Source organism: Malania oleifera, chromosome 1, assembly GCF_029873635.1.
Source record: "Malania oleifera isolate guangnan ecotype guangnan chromosome 1, ASM2987363v1, whole genome shotgun sequence".
Taxonomy (NCBI): Eukaryota; Viridiplantae; Streptophyta; class Magnoliopsida; order Santalales; family Ximeniaceae; genus Malania; species Malania oleifera.
In genome coordinates, this window is record NC_080417.1 from 33,903,779 (window position 1) to 33,922,170 (window position 18,392).

General features: G+C 34.4%; 1 protein-coding gene across 2 annotated transcripts; it reads left to right on the forward strand.

Annotated features, from left to right (window-relative positions):
* Positions 1-1,521: 1,521 nt before the first annotated feature.
* On the forward strand, positions 1,522-8,757 carry LOC131146140 (soluble inorganic pyrophosphatase-like). Of its 2 annotated transcripts, none has more exons than XM_058095506.1 (9): positions 1,522-1,934; positions 2,886-3,021; positions 3,267-3,295; positions 4,507-4,572; positions 7,205-7,312; positions 7,414-7,479; positions 7,856-7,976; positions 8,204-8,285; positions 8,451-8,757. In XM_058095506.1, the coding sequence occupies exons 1-9, from the start codon at positions 1,821-1,823 to the stop codon at positions 8,491-8,493; spliced, it is 765 nt and encodes a 254-aa protein (XP_057951489.1). In that variant the 5' UTR covers positions 1,522-1,820; the 3' UTR covers positions 8,494-8,757. The 2 variants fall into 2 exon arrangements, with proteins under 2 accessions (XP_057951489.1, XP_057951497.1); XM_058095514.1 differs by lacking the exon at positions 1,522-1,934 and adding an exon at positions 2,069-2,080.
* The last annotated feature ends 9,635 nt before the right edge of the window (positions 8,758-18,392 follow it).

An 18,392-nucleotide genomic window follows, 5' to 3' on the forward strand; every position in this document is an offset into this window, starting at 1 on the left:
AATTCATTCGCCTCGCTTGGTGATTAAGTGATCTTCCGTAATAAATCTTAAGGTGATGTTAAAATAAGAGACTCACTTTACTTGGCATGTATCTAGGCAAATGCTAGAGCCAAGCGATAGTTGCCATTCAGGGACACCAAAAAATGGTACAAACAATTCCAAGTAGATATATTCACGGAGTCAGCGGTACTTGTGGATGGTGAGAGTTTACTCTGTGAGTTAGCGGGGACCGTGGATGGTGAGAATTCGCTTTGTGAGACAGCGGGGACCGTGGATGGTGAGACTTCTTCGTGAGTCAGCGAGGACCGTGGATGGTAATGGGGATGTGTTCTAGGGGTTGAGTTGGCCGAACATCCAACTAATGCATAAAAGTCATGGCAGCATCCGGACTTTACCCTGATCAGCGAGACCTGAGGGCGGAAGACGTTGATCTGTAGGTTTGCTGCCGCACCAAGACGTCCGAAGAACTCGTTAGTGACTGGAGTTCCTATGTAATAAAAAAAAATGTTAGAATTAAATTATGATATTACGTTGCTAGAATTTCAATCCATCGTCCCCCCCCCCCCTCCTCCCGCTTTAAAAGAAAAGTAACTTAAACAAAATAAAATATTCTCTTACCATTCATAATGTTTTTTTGGCCCTTTTGGTAGGGAGTTAGATCTATCTTCTAAGTTCTACTACAACGGCGGCTATTTGTAAAGCCTAATTAAGACTTTTTATTAGTAGAGTAATTTTTGAACTCCGATTTTCTTAGATTAATATAAACACATCCAACGCATTGGGAAGGATATACATTGGATTTCTTTAAAAAAAAAAACACTATGAATGAGTTCTTTAATAACAATTGACAATCAGGAATAAAATTATTTCAAATTGCTAGAGATGAAATAATTATTTAGAGTTTGCAAATATAAATTTTATATTCTTGATTTAATTTCATAATAATTTAGACAAAATTTAGCATAATTTCATATTATATTTTTCTTGAATTTGCATAAATAAATTAAATTCAAGATGCAAATTTTAAGATTTTAAAAATGGAAACAGAGTATATTTAGTTCGATTTGTTTGAACTGAGTTTATTAGTTTTAACCGTTTTATAGGAGATCCCATTTAATTTGCTCAATAATTAATATTTTAGTAATATAGTGTTGCTTAATTTGAATCTTGCTCCTCCTTATGTAATATTGCATTATCATAAGAATATTTGTTTAGAAAAATTATTCCCATCATATCTAATTTTCACAATTATATATTTACTTCACCTTAATTTTCATTTCTTATTCTACTCACTTAAAAAACATTTTTCTTGAAAAAAATTTGTTTATAAAAATTATTCTCACCATATCTAATTTTGACACAAAAATAAATTTACTTCAACTTAATTTTCATTTCTTGTTCTTCTCACTTTCAGCTTATTTCTCTAAGCTTCATAAAAATATTTTTCTTCAGATAAATGGAATCAAATTAGGGCGACGCAGCTGCCTAAATAAGATAGTGGCGAGAACCCTTTCCCCATCCGCGGAATAATGGAATATGCTTCCTTTCGGTGGCACCCCGCCTCCCCTAGTCGGTTACTTTCACGCAACCGGCGCGACGCGTCCGTAATTCCTGATCGAACCGCGCCCTTCCTTTGTCGAAGCCCTGAACCCTGACGTAAGCAAAATTTAGGAGGACCGGCCTCTATTAGCCGTTCTCCGTTACTACAAACCTCCGCTACGGTCTCCGGATTACAAAAAGGTCCGACACATGTCCGTCTTCCTTGCCGTCCGATTCTAGTCGCCGAAATCGAACGGGCAGGCTCGGCCCGAGACCGACCGATGAAGAGAGAGAGAGAGAGAGAGAGAGAGAGAGAGAGGGCGGAGGCTTTAAACGGCGCAGAGTGCTCATTTTTGCGGAGGAAGCAATCGGTGATTTCACATTTGCGGCTCTCTGTAAGTTGGCTACTTGGCTCTAATCTGATCTTTCTATGGCTCCTGAAAGCTTAGCTTAGCTTCAAATCTAGTTTTGATTCATTCGTGCCGTTCAGCTTGAAAAATTACAGAGGAATTGCTGTTATTTCTTCAGCGATCAGTGAGCGGTCTGTGTTTGGATTACTGTGCATTTACGATGTTTCTGATTTTTCTGTTTTAATGATTTGCTGCTAGAGATTTCTCTCGCCGAGTGTCGATGGAGTGAGTTCATCTGTATGTGCGTGCGTGCGTGCGTGTGTATGTATGTGTTGCTATTTTTTTTTTTTTTTGGCTTATCGATGCATCTTTAATGGCAGTAACGTTTTTCGAGGCCTTTTCTACATTTATGGCCTCCTATGAGTTGAAATTTCTCAGGACATTGATTTCCTCATCAATGGGACTTGTTGATTTTCATCTTAAGGCCTCTCTCTCTCTCTCTCTCTCTCTCTCTCTCTCTCTCTCTCTCTCTCTCGCGGAAACGCACGCACGCGCGCACACGCACAAATTTCCCAGGACTCGTTGATTTCCTCGTCAATACTGTCTCTGTCTCACTTGTTTATTTCTAACCAATATATTCTTCATTCATTTTGATCTGACAGGTTGAGGACCTTAAGCAGGATTGTGTATGTTCACTTGTTATTAATTCTACCCTGTATTACAAACAATCTAAGTAATCCTTTCATCTTTGGAATTTGAGAAGTGATTCTGTTTGCTGAAATAATTGTATTTGTGTCATCCAAATGATTTTGGTTCCTTGAGAGGATCGATTTTTCACTTAGTCACTGTGATTTAGTTGTTGAAATCTGTTCATAAGATGTTCCAGGGATGTATCTTTTTGTTCATATGATTTTATTGATTACACGATATACCATTTGTTTTCCGGATTTTGTAGCTTATGTGAGTTCATTTTTTGATTTTCTTTCATCATTTCAGGGAAAAATGGCTAACAATGATGGAGAAGCAGTTGGAAGGAATTCAACATTCCCTCCCGTAGCCCTCAATGAGCGAATCCTTTCTTCAATTTCAAGACGATCTATTGCTGCTCACCCATGGCATGACTTGGAAATTGGTACTCTTCCCATGAGCTTAATATTTTACATTCTGCCCTTCTATGAACAATATGTATTTGTAAATTAGTGGAATGTTAACTCACGTGACAAATAGACTTATCTTCTAAATGATTAATCTTTTTTTTTTTTTTTTGAATTTTTGCTTATACATGCAAGCATATGTAACCAATGTACATAGCATGTAAATTTTTTAATCCTCACGAGTTGAGAAGTTAATGCATGAGTGATGCTCTGATTTATGCAGGACCTGGTGCTCCAGCAGTTTTCAACTGTGTAAGTTTTGTTTTGTTTAATATGAATTGCTGAAAACTTTTTAGAGAAGTATTTTTTCTTGATTTATGTTCAGCCACTCATGTTTCATCTATGGAAAAGAATGAAACAGAAAAGGATTAGAGTAAAAATTTAATGAACATGTAGAAATATTGACCAATTCAATACCTACATAAACAACAACAACAACAACAACAAAACCAAGCCTTAATCGCACTAAATGAGGTCGGCTATATGAATCCTTTTCCGTCAATTTATGCGATCATGGACCATTTCTTTTGATAGATTCAATGATATTAAATCCTTACTCATTATCTCCTCCCAATTCAATGCCTACATACCAAACATATAGTTGATATTTGGTCCATGAGCTTTCTTGCAATGTATGCATCTATAGTACTCATTTTGAAATACACCTTGGGGTTATGCATGCAGTGACGCACAGAGCACATAAAAAAGAAAATAGTAGAAATCGAGAAGAACCCAGCGATTTACATGATTAAGTAGTGTTCCTACATCTTAAATGCTCCTCCAAAAGCTTCCACTGTATTGTATACTACAACTGCCATGGGCTTCAATCCTCAGCTACAAGTACATATATATATATATATGTGTGTGTGTGTGTGTGTGTGTGTATATCTATATATATATTAGTGTTAAGCATATCGTCTTTTCTACGATAACTAGCAAAGGGATTTCCTAATCTCCCAATATCAGTAATCCTGCAGATAAGAGTCATAAGAGAGACAACCTTGGATACGATACGTGACCTCCCATTTTCATTTATAGCTTTTTGTAGAGTGCCAAGTGCTACACAACAATATGATGAAACTATGTGCTTGTTAAAAAATTCCCTCTCATTTACAAATTCAAAATTCAAGTGGATAATCCTTCTGCATTCAAACAGCTCCTAAATAGTACTTCAGGTGGGATTCATTGGTTCTCCATCTCCTACAAACACTACAATATCTTAGAGAACCTTGGTTGAGAATTTGTGTCTCTGTATATGCTGTGGTCTAGTGGAGGGTCATTCAAATATAACCATTTTCCTTGTCATCTAAATGGAACCTAACCTCAAACTGCACACACACAGAGGCCCCACCCCCTCGCCCTGCCAAAAAAGAAAAAACTGATTGCAATTCTGACACAATCTGGTACCATTTGATGTGCTGCTCTCTTTTGCCTGAAATTCTTCTGCTTTATTTCTGCATTAGGTAGTTGAAATTGGAAAAGGCAGCAAGGTTAAATACGAGCTTGACAAGCAAAGTGGCCTCATAAAAGTAAGTTGTTTCTTGCTCCTTTTTCTGACTCCATTCCACAGAATCAATTCTGTATGTCACAGTTCAAATGCCTTATTTCTTATTGCAAGCTACCTTTATATTTAATCGTATATTTAGGATGAAGGGTTACTTCACTTTTGAAGATGCGATATGCTTGTCTCCCACATTTTCAAGTTAGCTTTTTTAATTACTGGGATAAGTAGCTGAATGCTTGTGTGTCATTTCTAGTGTGAATAATGGGCACAGAAATCTGCAAGCATAGATGTAGAATTATGCAGAAATTTAGACCATAGTTGTCACAACATAAAATAAAAGTCATGTCAAAAGTATCTAATGCTCTGGAAATTTGATGCATACCAATTACATGACGAATGGAATGTCATCCTGCTCACTTCTTTATATACAGCATAGAATCAAGGTTTATGGTAAATACTATTTAAATATTCTATTTTATTGCATCCTGTTACGGATGGTCTTTCCTTTCAGTATGCATTCCTGTGCTTGACAGTCTAGGACATTTGCAATTGCATCAAGAGGCGGTCCTTTTATTAAATAAGGAGGACACGAAAATACTTGAAGCCAAAAAGAAGATGAAAACAGCTTTTAAAAGGCTTCGTTTTATTTTACATCAAGAAATGTTTTAAGAAGTTCAATTAGTTTCTTAAATAAAAAACTAGAAAAATCTAATTATTGTTATGTATCATTTGTGAATCATATGTATCATATTATGCACTGTCTGTCCACTATAAACTATTTTCAATATGCGTGAGATATACAGGCAGGGAACAGTAAAATAATTTAGACAAAGATTAGAACAAATCTGTATCATTTTTGAATCATATGTATCATATTATGCATTGTCAGTCCACTATAAACTATTTTCAATATGTGTGAGATATGCAGACAGGGAACAGTAAAATAACCTAAACAAAGATTAGAACAAATCTGTAGCCACTTTCTCTATTTCATTGAACTTTTAATTCTTTGTATGATGATGTTGAGCCGTGCCCAAAATTTTCGGGTTTTTTTTCTCTCTCCTCATAACTGATCATATCAGGTTTTGTTTGTATTCTTTTTGGAGTGCATAAGGTTCAAAATTTCAAAAAATCCAGTTTCATTTGGCAAGTTTGGTCTAAAGTGGCACTCAATCATAACGTAGCATTCATGAGAAATGCATGTATTGACCAATATGCAGCATGCAAAGATGTACAGATAAAATTATCCTTAGCACTGGTTTCCATGATGTCAACATAACTGGAGTGTATTCTGTGAAGGTGAAACTGGATTCAATTAATCTTTAAAATTGTGCCAATGAACGCTACTTTAGAAAAAAAATTGAGCCATGGGTATGCACCCATGGTCTTAAATTTTTGTAATTTTGCCAAAATTTTGGTTTTTCAAACTTCAGGAAGCTTTGGAATAAAATCAGGTTTCTAATTCTGTAATTTCATCTGAAATTCCTGAAAATTTGAGAATCTTGGCCAAACTTTTGGATATACTGGCTGAAATTTCAGAAATTTAATATAAAAACTGAAAAAAGTAGCAAAATTTGGGCTGGTTTTAATTTTGTTTCTAAATTATTCATCATCATTTATTTTAACAAATTTCCCTAAGTTTCATTCATAATTTCTATAATTTATTGTAAGTTTCACTATCAAATGCCACTTAAAATATAGATCGAAATTTCCCAAATTTCATAAATTGAGACCCTCAAAATTTCCATCGAAATTAGACCTTGTGCATACCCTATTGTGCGAGTAGAGAGACCTGCTATTGGTTGGGTCCCACTATTGAAAACTCTATCCAGTTAAGTTCACTTGATTGAATAGTCATATTTATTAAATTTATGTACTTGTCGATGGACATGGGAATATGATTCATTGAAAGTTTCTACATTTAAGATTTTTTCAATGAAAGTTCTATATATAAGATGTTTGCTACTTGCAATCATTATTCTATCGTGGATGCTTTGATTCTGTGTGCCATAGTAGCCGGTACCCACGTATTTTAGATTTATGTTTGCATTGGGGTAGATGATTCCTGATAATTGGGACAAGTATTGCTAAATGATCCTAAACCATCCAGTGCAATTTGCTTTTTTTATTTTGGGTGCCAACATCAACTCCAATCTTTGAATTTATGATTTGATTGTTTTTAAAGCTTTTGCAGAATTGGTCACAATTATTTTTTCCAGCATTGGTTTTTACAGTAGTCAGGCATGTATTCTTTTGTCCTAAACTTACACTGTATAATTTCCCAATTTCCAACATTGTTACTGCTTTGACATAAAAGACTCTGGGTTCTATTACTCTACACGAAGATGATGTCCTTATCTCGACATTACCTTTATACATTGCCCTAAATATCATGACCTGATGTTGGTCCCACAAAACATGGTCTTGGGGTTTTGGTTGATATTAGCCTGACATTTCACCAATCTTTCAAACCTATTTTATTGTACTCAACAGTCGGATTTTTATCGTTATACTAGACTGCAGCACCTGTTTTAATGTAGGCATGATGTGCATTGATTTTATTATCTTGATGTCATCATGGTAACAAAATAATGTCAAACTTCTCTATGTTATTAACATAAATAAGATTATTAATGAATGGAGCTTTTTCCGAATAGGTTGACCGTGTTCTGTATTCATCAGTTGTTTACCCACACAACTATGGTTTCATCCCACGAACAATATGTGAAGATAGTGATCCTATGGATGTCTTAATACTGATGCAGGTGATTTATTTTTGGGACATAACCTGACTCAATGGGTATTTAAGATCACTTCTTTTCAGCCAAGCTAATGAACTGAATTCTTGGAATTTTTCATTTTATAGGAGCCTGTGCACCCTGGCTCTTTCCTTCGTGCTCGTGCTATCGGATTAATGCCTATGATTGATCAGGTAAAAATTGTACTTTCTCCTATTAACAAACTTTGTATCTTTACTTCCTTCTGGGCTAGTTTAAGTGGATCTTAACTGAAGGTCATGAAGTGTTCTACTTGCTCAGATTCTGTTTCAAGTGAATCCTACATTGAACCTTTTTCCTTGTGATAATCACGCCCTTACCTACCTCTGGGTTGAGAGCAGGAGGCAATTTTTGTGAAATGGTTTGGTGTATGAAATAACTAGAAATATAGCAAAACCTCTTTGAAAAAAAAAAAAAAAGAAAAAAATGAGAAAAATATTTCTTACCATTTTTTTATTGGATCATCTGATAAACACCTTTTAGCAAGTGTAATTAACTAGTTTCCTCATGGTAATATGAATATTGTTTCAGGGTGAAAGGGATGACAAAATAATTGCAGTTTGTGCTGACGACCCTGAATTCCGCCATTACACAGACATTAAGGAACTTCCTCCGCATCGTCTTGCTGAGATCCGCCGCTTCTTTGAGGACTGTATCCATTCTCATACATTAAAATTTCATCAATACTTATTTGCAGTCACGATTATTTAGTGTCTCACATTAACTGAGTAGGCAATCCCAAATTCATCTTGTAAGAATCCAGATGCATGGTCTGTGCAATTAAAAAAATGTTGCAGAAACATAGGGTAATTAATTAGGTATAGTTCCTGAATGGATACTGTGATCTTTTATAGCCTTCACTCTCATAAATATGATTAGACAAAAAGAACGAGAACAAGAAAGTTGCTGTTGAGGACTTTCTACCAGCCTCTGCTGCCGTTGATGCCATCAAGTATTCTATGTAAGTTTTTAAAATCCCATGTATGAATCTAGGGACCGAAGTCATTTTCCCCCTTGTTTTAGATTTTATCCAGGACTGAATTGGCATTCAACCACTTCGACATGCAGATACATCTTCTCTAGTCTATCCCGTCATTCTTTCTTATATCCATACTTCCTTCTGCAGGGACCTGTATGCTTCTTACATTGTTGAAAGCCTGAGGCAGTGACCTTGGCTGCTTGGACGTCACACCATCATGCGGACTGGCCTCTTCCTGCATACCCATCTGGAGACAACTTCTAATGCTCATCTTTTCTATGGAATTTAGTTGATGCCGAAAAAACATATATATAAATATCTTGAAGGATGTAATTGGAGTTTTGTATATCATAATTTTAATTGTGCTCGTGTTGTTCTGTTTCACTGTTGGTTCAACTACTCATGGAATTTAGACGTTGCTGAAAAAGAAATATATATTTTAAGTTTGGAATTAGATTTTTGTATTTCATTGTTTCCTGTTGCAGGGTTTTGTGAGAAGTCTCTGGAGATGCTCCCTGCGGGAAATCGAACACCTGTCCTACTTAGACACATACTTACGAATGGTTAGTAATGCGACTTCAGGTGAATTGAAGGTTATAGCTAGCCCATTCATTACTTTTCTTCTTCTTCGTAGAATCTATGATCTCATACCAATCACTTTTATGGCCTTTCCTCCCTGAACCATGGCCTACGAGTCAGGACAGTAGTAACCTTTGTATTGAGACTGGTCTTCCAAATTTAGTTCAGAAGTGTTCTACCTGCTTTATTGAATACGGTGGATGCCGTTTACACTTCAAATTCTCGCACCAAATTCATCCTCTCTGGTGTCATGTGTTAGTGCATCTTAATTATTTTGGAGAACCCAGTTTCAAAGAATTGACTGACAATCAGGAATAAAATATTGCACATCAGTTAGTATGAAACTAAGTAATATTTGTCCATGAAACCAATAATAAAGCCTGTGAAGTAATATGTTGAAAATGAAATTGAAAGAAAAGATTAAAAATACAACAGCATGCGCGCCCTTTCTGTTTAAAAAGGTAAAAGTAAGAAAAGAAAAGCTTATGCGAAAGGACATATATGAAAAGGACTTAAAGAATAGCCTTCTAAATTTCGTTATCCTGTAGTTAGGAGTTTGTGATTCAGACTTTATATTTGTTTTGATGTATATTTAGATAAAAAAAAAATATAATTTAAAAGTATATTGAATTTTGTTTAGCTCTATACAAATGAAATAAGATTGTGCATAGGAGCTTAAACTTTTATAAATTTAGATTAAATTTAATGCAATCTTATATTATATTTTACTTACAAATTCAAATTCAAAGTTTAAAAATAAGTTTGTAAAAAATAAGATAACTTTCCAATCTCTGAAGACTAATCTCCCTATTGAAGCATCCAATTCATATACTATTTCAATCAATTTTAGCATAATACAGTGTTTCATAATATGAATTTTTAGATTTTAAATTTAAATTTGTTTGAATTAAATAAACTTTAATACATTATAATATTTTTATTTGAATCAAGACAAACTTAAATTTAAAGGTCAAAATTCTACATTACGAACTGTCAAACAGTGGGAACCATTTTCATAAATATGTTAACCTTTGCAAACATCTCCATTAGTGTGTCATTATTTTTATTATTTTTTTTTTACTAAGCTTTCTGGCACGCATGTCTATTGTAATAATATTACCTTGTTCTTTATGGAGGCATTTTAATGACCAAAGATTGGGAATTTATGTTACATATTTGAAGTTTAAATAATTTTAAGAGAGTTGAAAAGAAGTACGAGATGAGATATGGAAAATAATATGAGATCAGAGATAGGATATTTCCCTTAACTCAAATTTAGGATATCTATAATGAATATATATATATATATATATATATATATATATATATATACTATTTTGTAAACCTAGTATCACTCAAATCTACTTCGTTTGTAAGGTTCAAATAAACAGTAAAAAGCATAATTACAAGCATCAATATTTTGAAATTCAAATCAGTCGAAACTAGTCAACTTGAAAATTAAATCGACTACCATTCAATCTAACATTGAAAATCAAATAAAAAATGGTCCAAGTCCAAATAAGCATCAAGGTGGTAAATTTTTTTGTTAAAAAATCTTTTTACAATTAAAAGTATAAACATATGTCACTTTTTTTTTCAAAAAAAAAAAAAAAAAAGTTGTTTTTTTTTTATAGAAATATTTAACATAATTATATATAAAATATGAAGATAAAATTAACGATTAATTAGTGTTTGAACCCAATTCATGCCCTTTGAAGCACCTTTTAGCCGAGTTATAAGCCTAATCGAGATTTTAATTTTATTATTTTTATATTTTACATATCATATAATATATATTTTATAAATATATTTAATATTATATATACATTATATGTCACGACCACAAAATTATTACCATTTTTTTAGTATACTATTACTCTGATACCCATAATACTATTCACTATAACGTTTCAAACCCAAAGTGGTACGAGGATACCTATTATAAAACATATCATCTATGCAACGGAAAACATAAAAACACTTTAACCTTATTTACAATCCCAGAGTTTCAGTATTACCCAAAATATACATATACATCTCCCAAAAGAAAAGCAATGTCCTAGAGGCATACCCAAAAATGCAACTCCCAACTCAAAAACTTACCTTGCAATTAGGGCAGTACTAAAGTTCCCTCCATCTCAGAGCTCACTCCGCTTGTCTATCTGGATCACCTGAAATGTTTGGAATTCTGGGGTGAGACACCTCTTCGTAAGACGGAATAAATTACAACCAGTGTATGATAGATGAATTTTACTTGAATAACATAATTATTAATTCAACTGTAACTGTGATAACATTTCAATGTAAAACATATCATAACTCACACCTATGCCTTTTAAAATAAGTTTTCTATTGAACATACTTTTAACTGTAATAGATAGTTTTTGTTCTTTGTAAAATTATATACATTTATCTATAAAACTGTGAAAGCTTCCCCGGATGGATAACTACATGCATGAATTAACCATACATGCTTGGGTTGTGTGGCCCGTGGGTTAGACTTAACTCTGACTGGCCTACCAGGTTAAGTCAAACTATAAACCTCTATAGTACGATTGACCCCCTCAACCTGGTCCTGACTGCCAGGGAGCTTCTCGTCTCTCCTCTAGGCACAATCGACTATCATTCCACACTCTATCTGAGATGTGTAGTTGCACTATCTATATTGTATTAGCTACAGTATCGTACTTTGTAATCTGTTCTAATCCATTAGGGATCTGATACTATATAATTCTATGTTTGTATATTACTGTTTTACCATGATTCTGTATAAACTAAAATAACCATGATTCTGTATAATAACTGTAAACCATAGCTCTATAATAACTGTATATCATGGTTCTATAAAAGTTATATATAATCATGGTTCTGTGAAAGCTGTAGAAATTTCTCTATTAAATCTCTGTACTATTTCTGCTAGTTCTCATGCCACACAATTTAAATGAAACTCTAATACTATTATTTGTAAGGGAAATTTTGTATTTTTCTGCTATATAAAAATAATATATATCATTTGTAAAACTTTCCTGTATCCCAAAATTTCTTAAATTTTCACAAGCATATAATAGATGTAAAATTCAAATCCCATAAACACATGTTATACTTTAATTGATAAAGTTCTCGAAATTATCTGGCTTAACTTATTCCCCTTACATGATTATTAAGAGACCTACTAAAACTCTATACTCACGCCTGTGGCGTTTGGAACTCAAAAACCCTAAAATCATGTATCCTCCAGAATAATATCACATTCACATTTTCCTAGACCCACATACTCCATTTAATCAATGAAACATCAAACAATTAACTATTTATTACTCTTACCTCATTCTCTGAGGAAACGCCTGCAGGGACCCTAAACCCATGCCTGCAACGTTCGCACTAAAACCCTGTATTCCAAAAATCCAAATTTAATTAGTTCAACCCCAAATAATGTTCATATTCACATTCCCAAACCTATACACCCATAAAATCAATTCAACCACCAATCAACACTTAGGGTTCCTTGTGAGCACTAAGAGAACACCTGTGGCGACTATGACACCTTGTGAGGTATCCTTAAGCTATTTATCGTCCTTTTGAGTGTTTACATCAAATCATAGTTCATGAAACTCAGTTCTCTTTTCTTCTGAACAATTCTTTGTACACTAGTCTCTATTTTTGACTTGCTAACCTAGAGGTGACATCTAGTGGGGAGATAGAAACTTAGGTCTTGTATCCTACTAAAAATATGAAGGCTAAGCCATCCCTAAAGATAGACTTAGTTCATGGACTACTGTTCGAGCTTAATTCCCATTAGTGGTATGAAGATAATAAAATAAGTGTAATGATTGTCCTAATTGACAATGGAAAGAGAGAAATTGAAGAATGAGCGGAAGAAAAAAAATAAGAAAAATAGAAAGGCACATGAAATGAAAGGTTAATACTTGCTCCATATAAATACCACAAAGAGTCCTGTTTTTGAGGGACACGACACATATCTCTACGTATGAAGATTCTTCAACCGCTTAATGCTTTAGATGCATTCATGCTAGGTGTATGAATAAGTTGATCTAGGGTGGTCTTGGTTGGACATGGCAAGTAGGTGAGAAGATGCTAGGGTGAAGGACCTGACACCTCACAAATAGGCTAGATCCTTTTCAGACTAGTCTACTCCATATATTTAGCATTTGTTCCTTGCAATATGTGGGATGTTTGATCACGACACTCCTTCTCACATATGACAAGTGAACCCATTCTTTTTGAGTGTTTTTTAGGGTATACTAGTTAGGCTAAATCAAAACAACCGTTCTGTAGGTGTCCACTGGTATCCTAGGTGTAATGAGTCATACACATTACACATACCTCAAGACTTTGCCTGTTTATACTCGGATTTACATGACCACATTAACTCTGAATTGTACTACTGGTTAACTTCATGTGAGTATACTATGCTTAATTGCTATATAACAATGAAACTAGCAATTAAGAAAATAAAATCTCAATAAACTAGAAAACCCAAATCTAAACTATGTTCAGTAAATTTTTGTCTTCTTAATTTCATTTGGAATTATATGAGTTTGGAATAAAAATGCATTTCCTGAGGAGACAATCTAGCCATTGGGCTAAATATTACACAGCAAAACTCCTATACTTGGGATAGCTTCTGAGTTGCTTATTTTTCAAGTGAGTCACAAAGAACAACTCTTTGAATCGCTCCCAGGTTAGTGCTATCTTTACCAATCTCTGCTCCTCTAGTAGCTTCACTGAAAGCCACCATTGTTTTGCATCTCTGGTCATCTTAAATGTGGCATAACGGACCTTCTGTTTGTTCGTGCAGTCAAGTACAACCATGATCTCCTCTATCTCCTGTACCCAATTTTCTACAGCCACTCAATCAGGTCCTTCTACGAAGGCTAGAGGGTTCATTCTCATGAACACCTTGATGTTGTAGCCCTTACCTGCACATGGACACTTCTGCTCTCTTGGATTCTTCCTCATTTATGCTCTAACATGTCGGGCTATACCCCTCAGCATTATGGAGATATCCAAGTCCTCCTCACTAGAAGTCTCCGCATCATCTCTTCCTTTAGCCTCTACATCCTCATCCCTAGGATCCATTCTGAAAAATATGACAGAAAAGAGTTAAGAATCCCATATCATAACTCTAACAACACAATCATTAAATTTAAATCCAATATACATCCAAATTCTCCATATAAGGATCAGTCTCACAGTTCAGAAATGAAATCATCTAAGGTTTACCATGGCTTTTTTGAGGCCATCGACTGCTTCGGAAAAATCACAGAAAATCGTCGATGTATTTCTGCCTCTAAACTAAAAAACAAAATCATATACTTCTCAACACCTAACCTATCCATCTAATATCCTCATCCTAACTGATTCCTATACTCTGGTATAAATCATTCCTAAGTTTGTAGAACCCAAAACCTATTGCTCTGATACCAAATTGTAACACCCTAAACTCGAAAATAGGGCCCGACGCATTATTCTACTTAAATCATGCTCTGTGGTGCCCCGAACCCTCCTAGTGGGACTGAGGTGCTACATAATCCATTTTCCTGTAGCTGTTATCCCATTAACAATTACGCAACGAAAAACATAACTACAATCCTCAACCAATATAATACCAGAGTTTTCTACATCTATCTACATTCCAAAATAAACCATTCATTCGCCTGTATCCACATATATACATATCTCCAAAATCATAATCTACAACTCCCAGTATTCACAACTTAGAAGACTTAAAACATAAAACATAAATCATAAAACTTATACTTCCCAAAAGTATCATCAAAGTTTATACCCTTCTTCTTTCTATATCCAAAAATGCTATAACAGCCCTGAGCTCTCTAAGCTCGATCACGTGGAGCTCCTGAAAAAGATAAATTTGTATTCGGGTGAGACACATCTTAGTGAAGGAAAAAATAAGATATTAAATCAGCATGTGACTAACATGAGGTTTGTAAATAACATATGTATATGTATTCATCATTTGCATATCATTATAATAATTTCTAAAATCCTTTCTTGAGCCTTATCAAACATATGCAAGCTATTTTACCCATGAGAATACTTAAGGATTGGGGTGATTACCCGCTCATATAAGTAGCACCCTTCTGATATGATACCTTAAGCAACCAATGGTCACAACTGAAACATATCAAGGCACTTACCTTATTCAGTAAGCACTTAGGTGAAAAAGTAATCTCATACTCACATAGTTCATACAAAGGTTTACCAGCAAAGACCCCTGATAATAAGGAAATTTACCCCCCCATACAAGTAATTTCCCTCTTCCCTAATACATTATGAAGCCTACTGCTACATCTGATACCTACTAGGACACTCATCTTTCTCAGCAAGCCCTCGGGCAAAGAGTTTGCCCTACCCATATAAATACATCATACTAGCATGAATACTGATACTACAATAATGAATTACTTAGTCTGTCATTTATTTTGTATTTCTCATCTGTTCATGTTCTCAGCTTTGACATTCGTTGCATTTCACTTTACGTGGCTCTTTCCCATTTTACATTATTCACATTTCACATTTCATTTCCATATCATTCACCTTTCATTTCATTTTTTCCATTTCATTTTATACATTCATTTCTATAGCTCCTTTCATTTGTACATCAGTTAGTCCACATAGATATGTGCTATTCTTCTATTACAACTCCTTTCAGTTGTTCATTAGTTAGTCCACATAGATTTGCACTATTTGGTATACAATTTTAGTATTTCACAACCATACCCAAATTCGGTTATACAATAAACCATACCGATTATTCACCTACCACTCAATTTCAATATTTAAATATAATTCATTAAACCACTGAGGAGTACCTCATAGTATACTAGTTTGTAAAGTAAAACCAAGTTTTTCATCGTTCAATTATTCAAAATACCGTATCATATATCCAATATTTGTAAATTCCATTTTGAACACCGATTTTCGAAATAACCTTTGAAATCATAAGTATACATATATATAAAACAATTTAATCAGTTCAAATTTAATAAAAACCTGACTTAACTTAATCCCCTTATGTGTTTCTGAAAAGAAAATCGATTCTTTTCGAAAGAAGGAAAACCCTAGCTTTTCAATTCACTGCTGAAAACGAACCAGCAAGCTGAGAAAAGAGAGGAAAGTGATCGGAGATCGAGCACGGGCTCTGAGTGATCCTACGGGAGAGAGAGGGTCACAAGAGAGTGAGACTAGAGAGAGAGACAGTCCAAAACCCTAGGAGAGAGAGAGAGAGAGAGAGAGAGAGAGAGAGGAAATTGTTAAGTTATGAAAAATTATATGTTGCTTAGCCCTTAAGTAAGCAGACTCGCAAGAAAACTGTCGACGGTTTTCCTTGCCCTCACAAAACTGTCGACTGTTTGGCAGTGGACCCTCCCCTATGGACTGAAACTGGCAATGGTTTTCCCAAGCTCTATAAAACCATTGACAATTTGGGTCCTTCCAAACCAATTTCCTTCATTTTCCTTTCTTTTCCTTTATTTCTCTCTTCCTTATTTATTTTCTTATATTTTTCGGGTTCGGGTTTCTACAAGTGAGATTCTTTATAGGTTAATAAACTCAGTGAGTTGGGTAATGGTATTATGTATATGGTGAACATTAATTATTGTTGGAATCCATGTCCCGGTATTGGGATTGATGATATCCCTTTGAGGAATCTTTTAAGTTTTGATTGTGTCAAACCCTACAGGTGGATTTTGAATCCGACACATCAAATAAGTTAAGTGGAAGGTCTCAAAGAATTAATATGTCTATTAATTAAATTGTAAAAATTTAATTAATAGACATATTAATTCTTTGAGTATGTCTATTAATTAAATTGTCAAAATTTAATTTAATTGACGGATATCTGTAATCTTTACGTGGGAAGATAAATAAGCATTTAATAATAGGAGCTCGAAATTTAATTTCGAATATGACCAAGAGTGCAATTATAATTCTTTAGTGGTATGAATTGTAATTAACGTAATTAAGGATTAATCCAAGTCGGATTAGGAATTCTTAATTACGTTGGAAGCCCTAGTCATATTTGTCCAGAGGTTCCTGCTGTAGTCTATATACACGCGCTCCATTCAGTGGCAAGGGTTAGACGAAAACACACACACAAAGAGAGACATCTTCGTGAGAAGCAAACCCTAGCCGTCGCTGACGAGCTCACTTTCTGAGGAGCAAGGTGTGTTCGAGGAATACAGTAGAAGATCCTTGGTCCTCATCAAGAGTTCTTCTTCGATCTCGCAGATCCAGGAGTTCCTCTTCATGCTTGCAGATTCAGGAGTTCTTTTTTGTGCTTGTAGATTCGAGATCAAACTAGAGAGATCTCACAGGTATGATTCTAATCATGTAATTAGGATTTGCAAGATCGAATTTTTATTGTGATCTGGGTTTAAAAGATCAATTTTTTGTTTAACCTAGGTATGCAAGATCGTTTTTTTTTTTTTTTTGGTTATCCGTATGCACTATAGCCAGATTTTAGGGCTATTCCGCAGCGGGCCCCTTCAATATATTTATTTACACTTTAAAAATCCTTTTGAGAGTAAAATCTTGAAGTTATTCCCATATTATTTGATTAATATATATATATATCCTTAGGAAAAACTTTCCATAGCTTGTGTGTGGCTTTACATATTGATTGCAAGACTCAAAGGCTAGCTTTGTGCTTATTGGAAAATATCTTTGAAGCTTATTGTCATTATGTCCTATACTTCATTGTTTGAAAACATTTGTTGGAGATATTGTTTTTTGTGATTTGAAATCCTTGATATTGACTTAAAGTGCATTACATCTTTTTTAATCAAGGATCACACTCATTGGCATCTTTCACATTCTTATATAATATATTTTCTTAAGAGATAAATTTCTAAGACTCGATTGAGCATAAATCTTTATCATATTAGAGTGCATTAGTTGAATTGTTGTACATCCCTTCTTATTGTAAGAAGCATTTATTTGTACACATTTGTTATTAACTGTTGTATTCCCAATGTTTGGTCGGAAGAGGATTGCACTGGCCTGTAACGTGCACTGGATAGACTTAAACTCAGTTAAGAAAGTCTCGGATTAGTTCAAACTTGGTTAGGAGAACTAGGAGCACCATCCTATAAAGTTTTGTAAATGTTAAGGTCAGCCCTATAATATGACCTGAGGTATTCCCTTGCCTAATAAGGAGAGGGTGTTGTAATCGGTATCGCTCCACCCGTTAAGTGAGAATTTAGTGAATCCTCTTACTAGTGAGCTTGAGGCGGGGATGTAGGCACGGTTTGCCAAACCTTGATAAAAATCATGTGTCACACTATCCCTATTCTCTTTACATTCCAGTATTTGCATGCTCATATTTGTCTGTTGATATCACTGCTTGAGTTCTTAAATATTACATTGTGATTGATTAAGAAATACTGGAACTGTGATACTTGTATAAAATATTTTGTTTCTCATATATCTGTTAAATTAATAATTGATTAGATAGAACCTAAGTTGAGT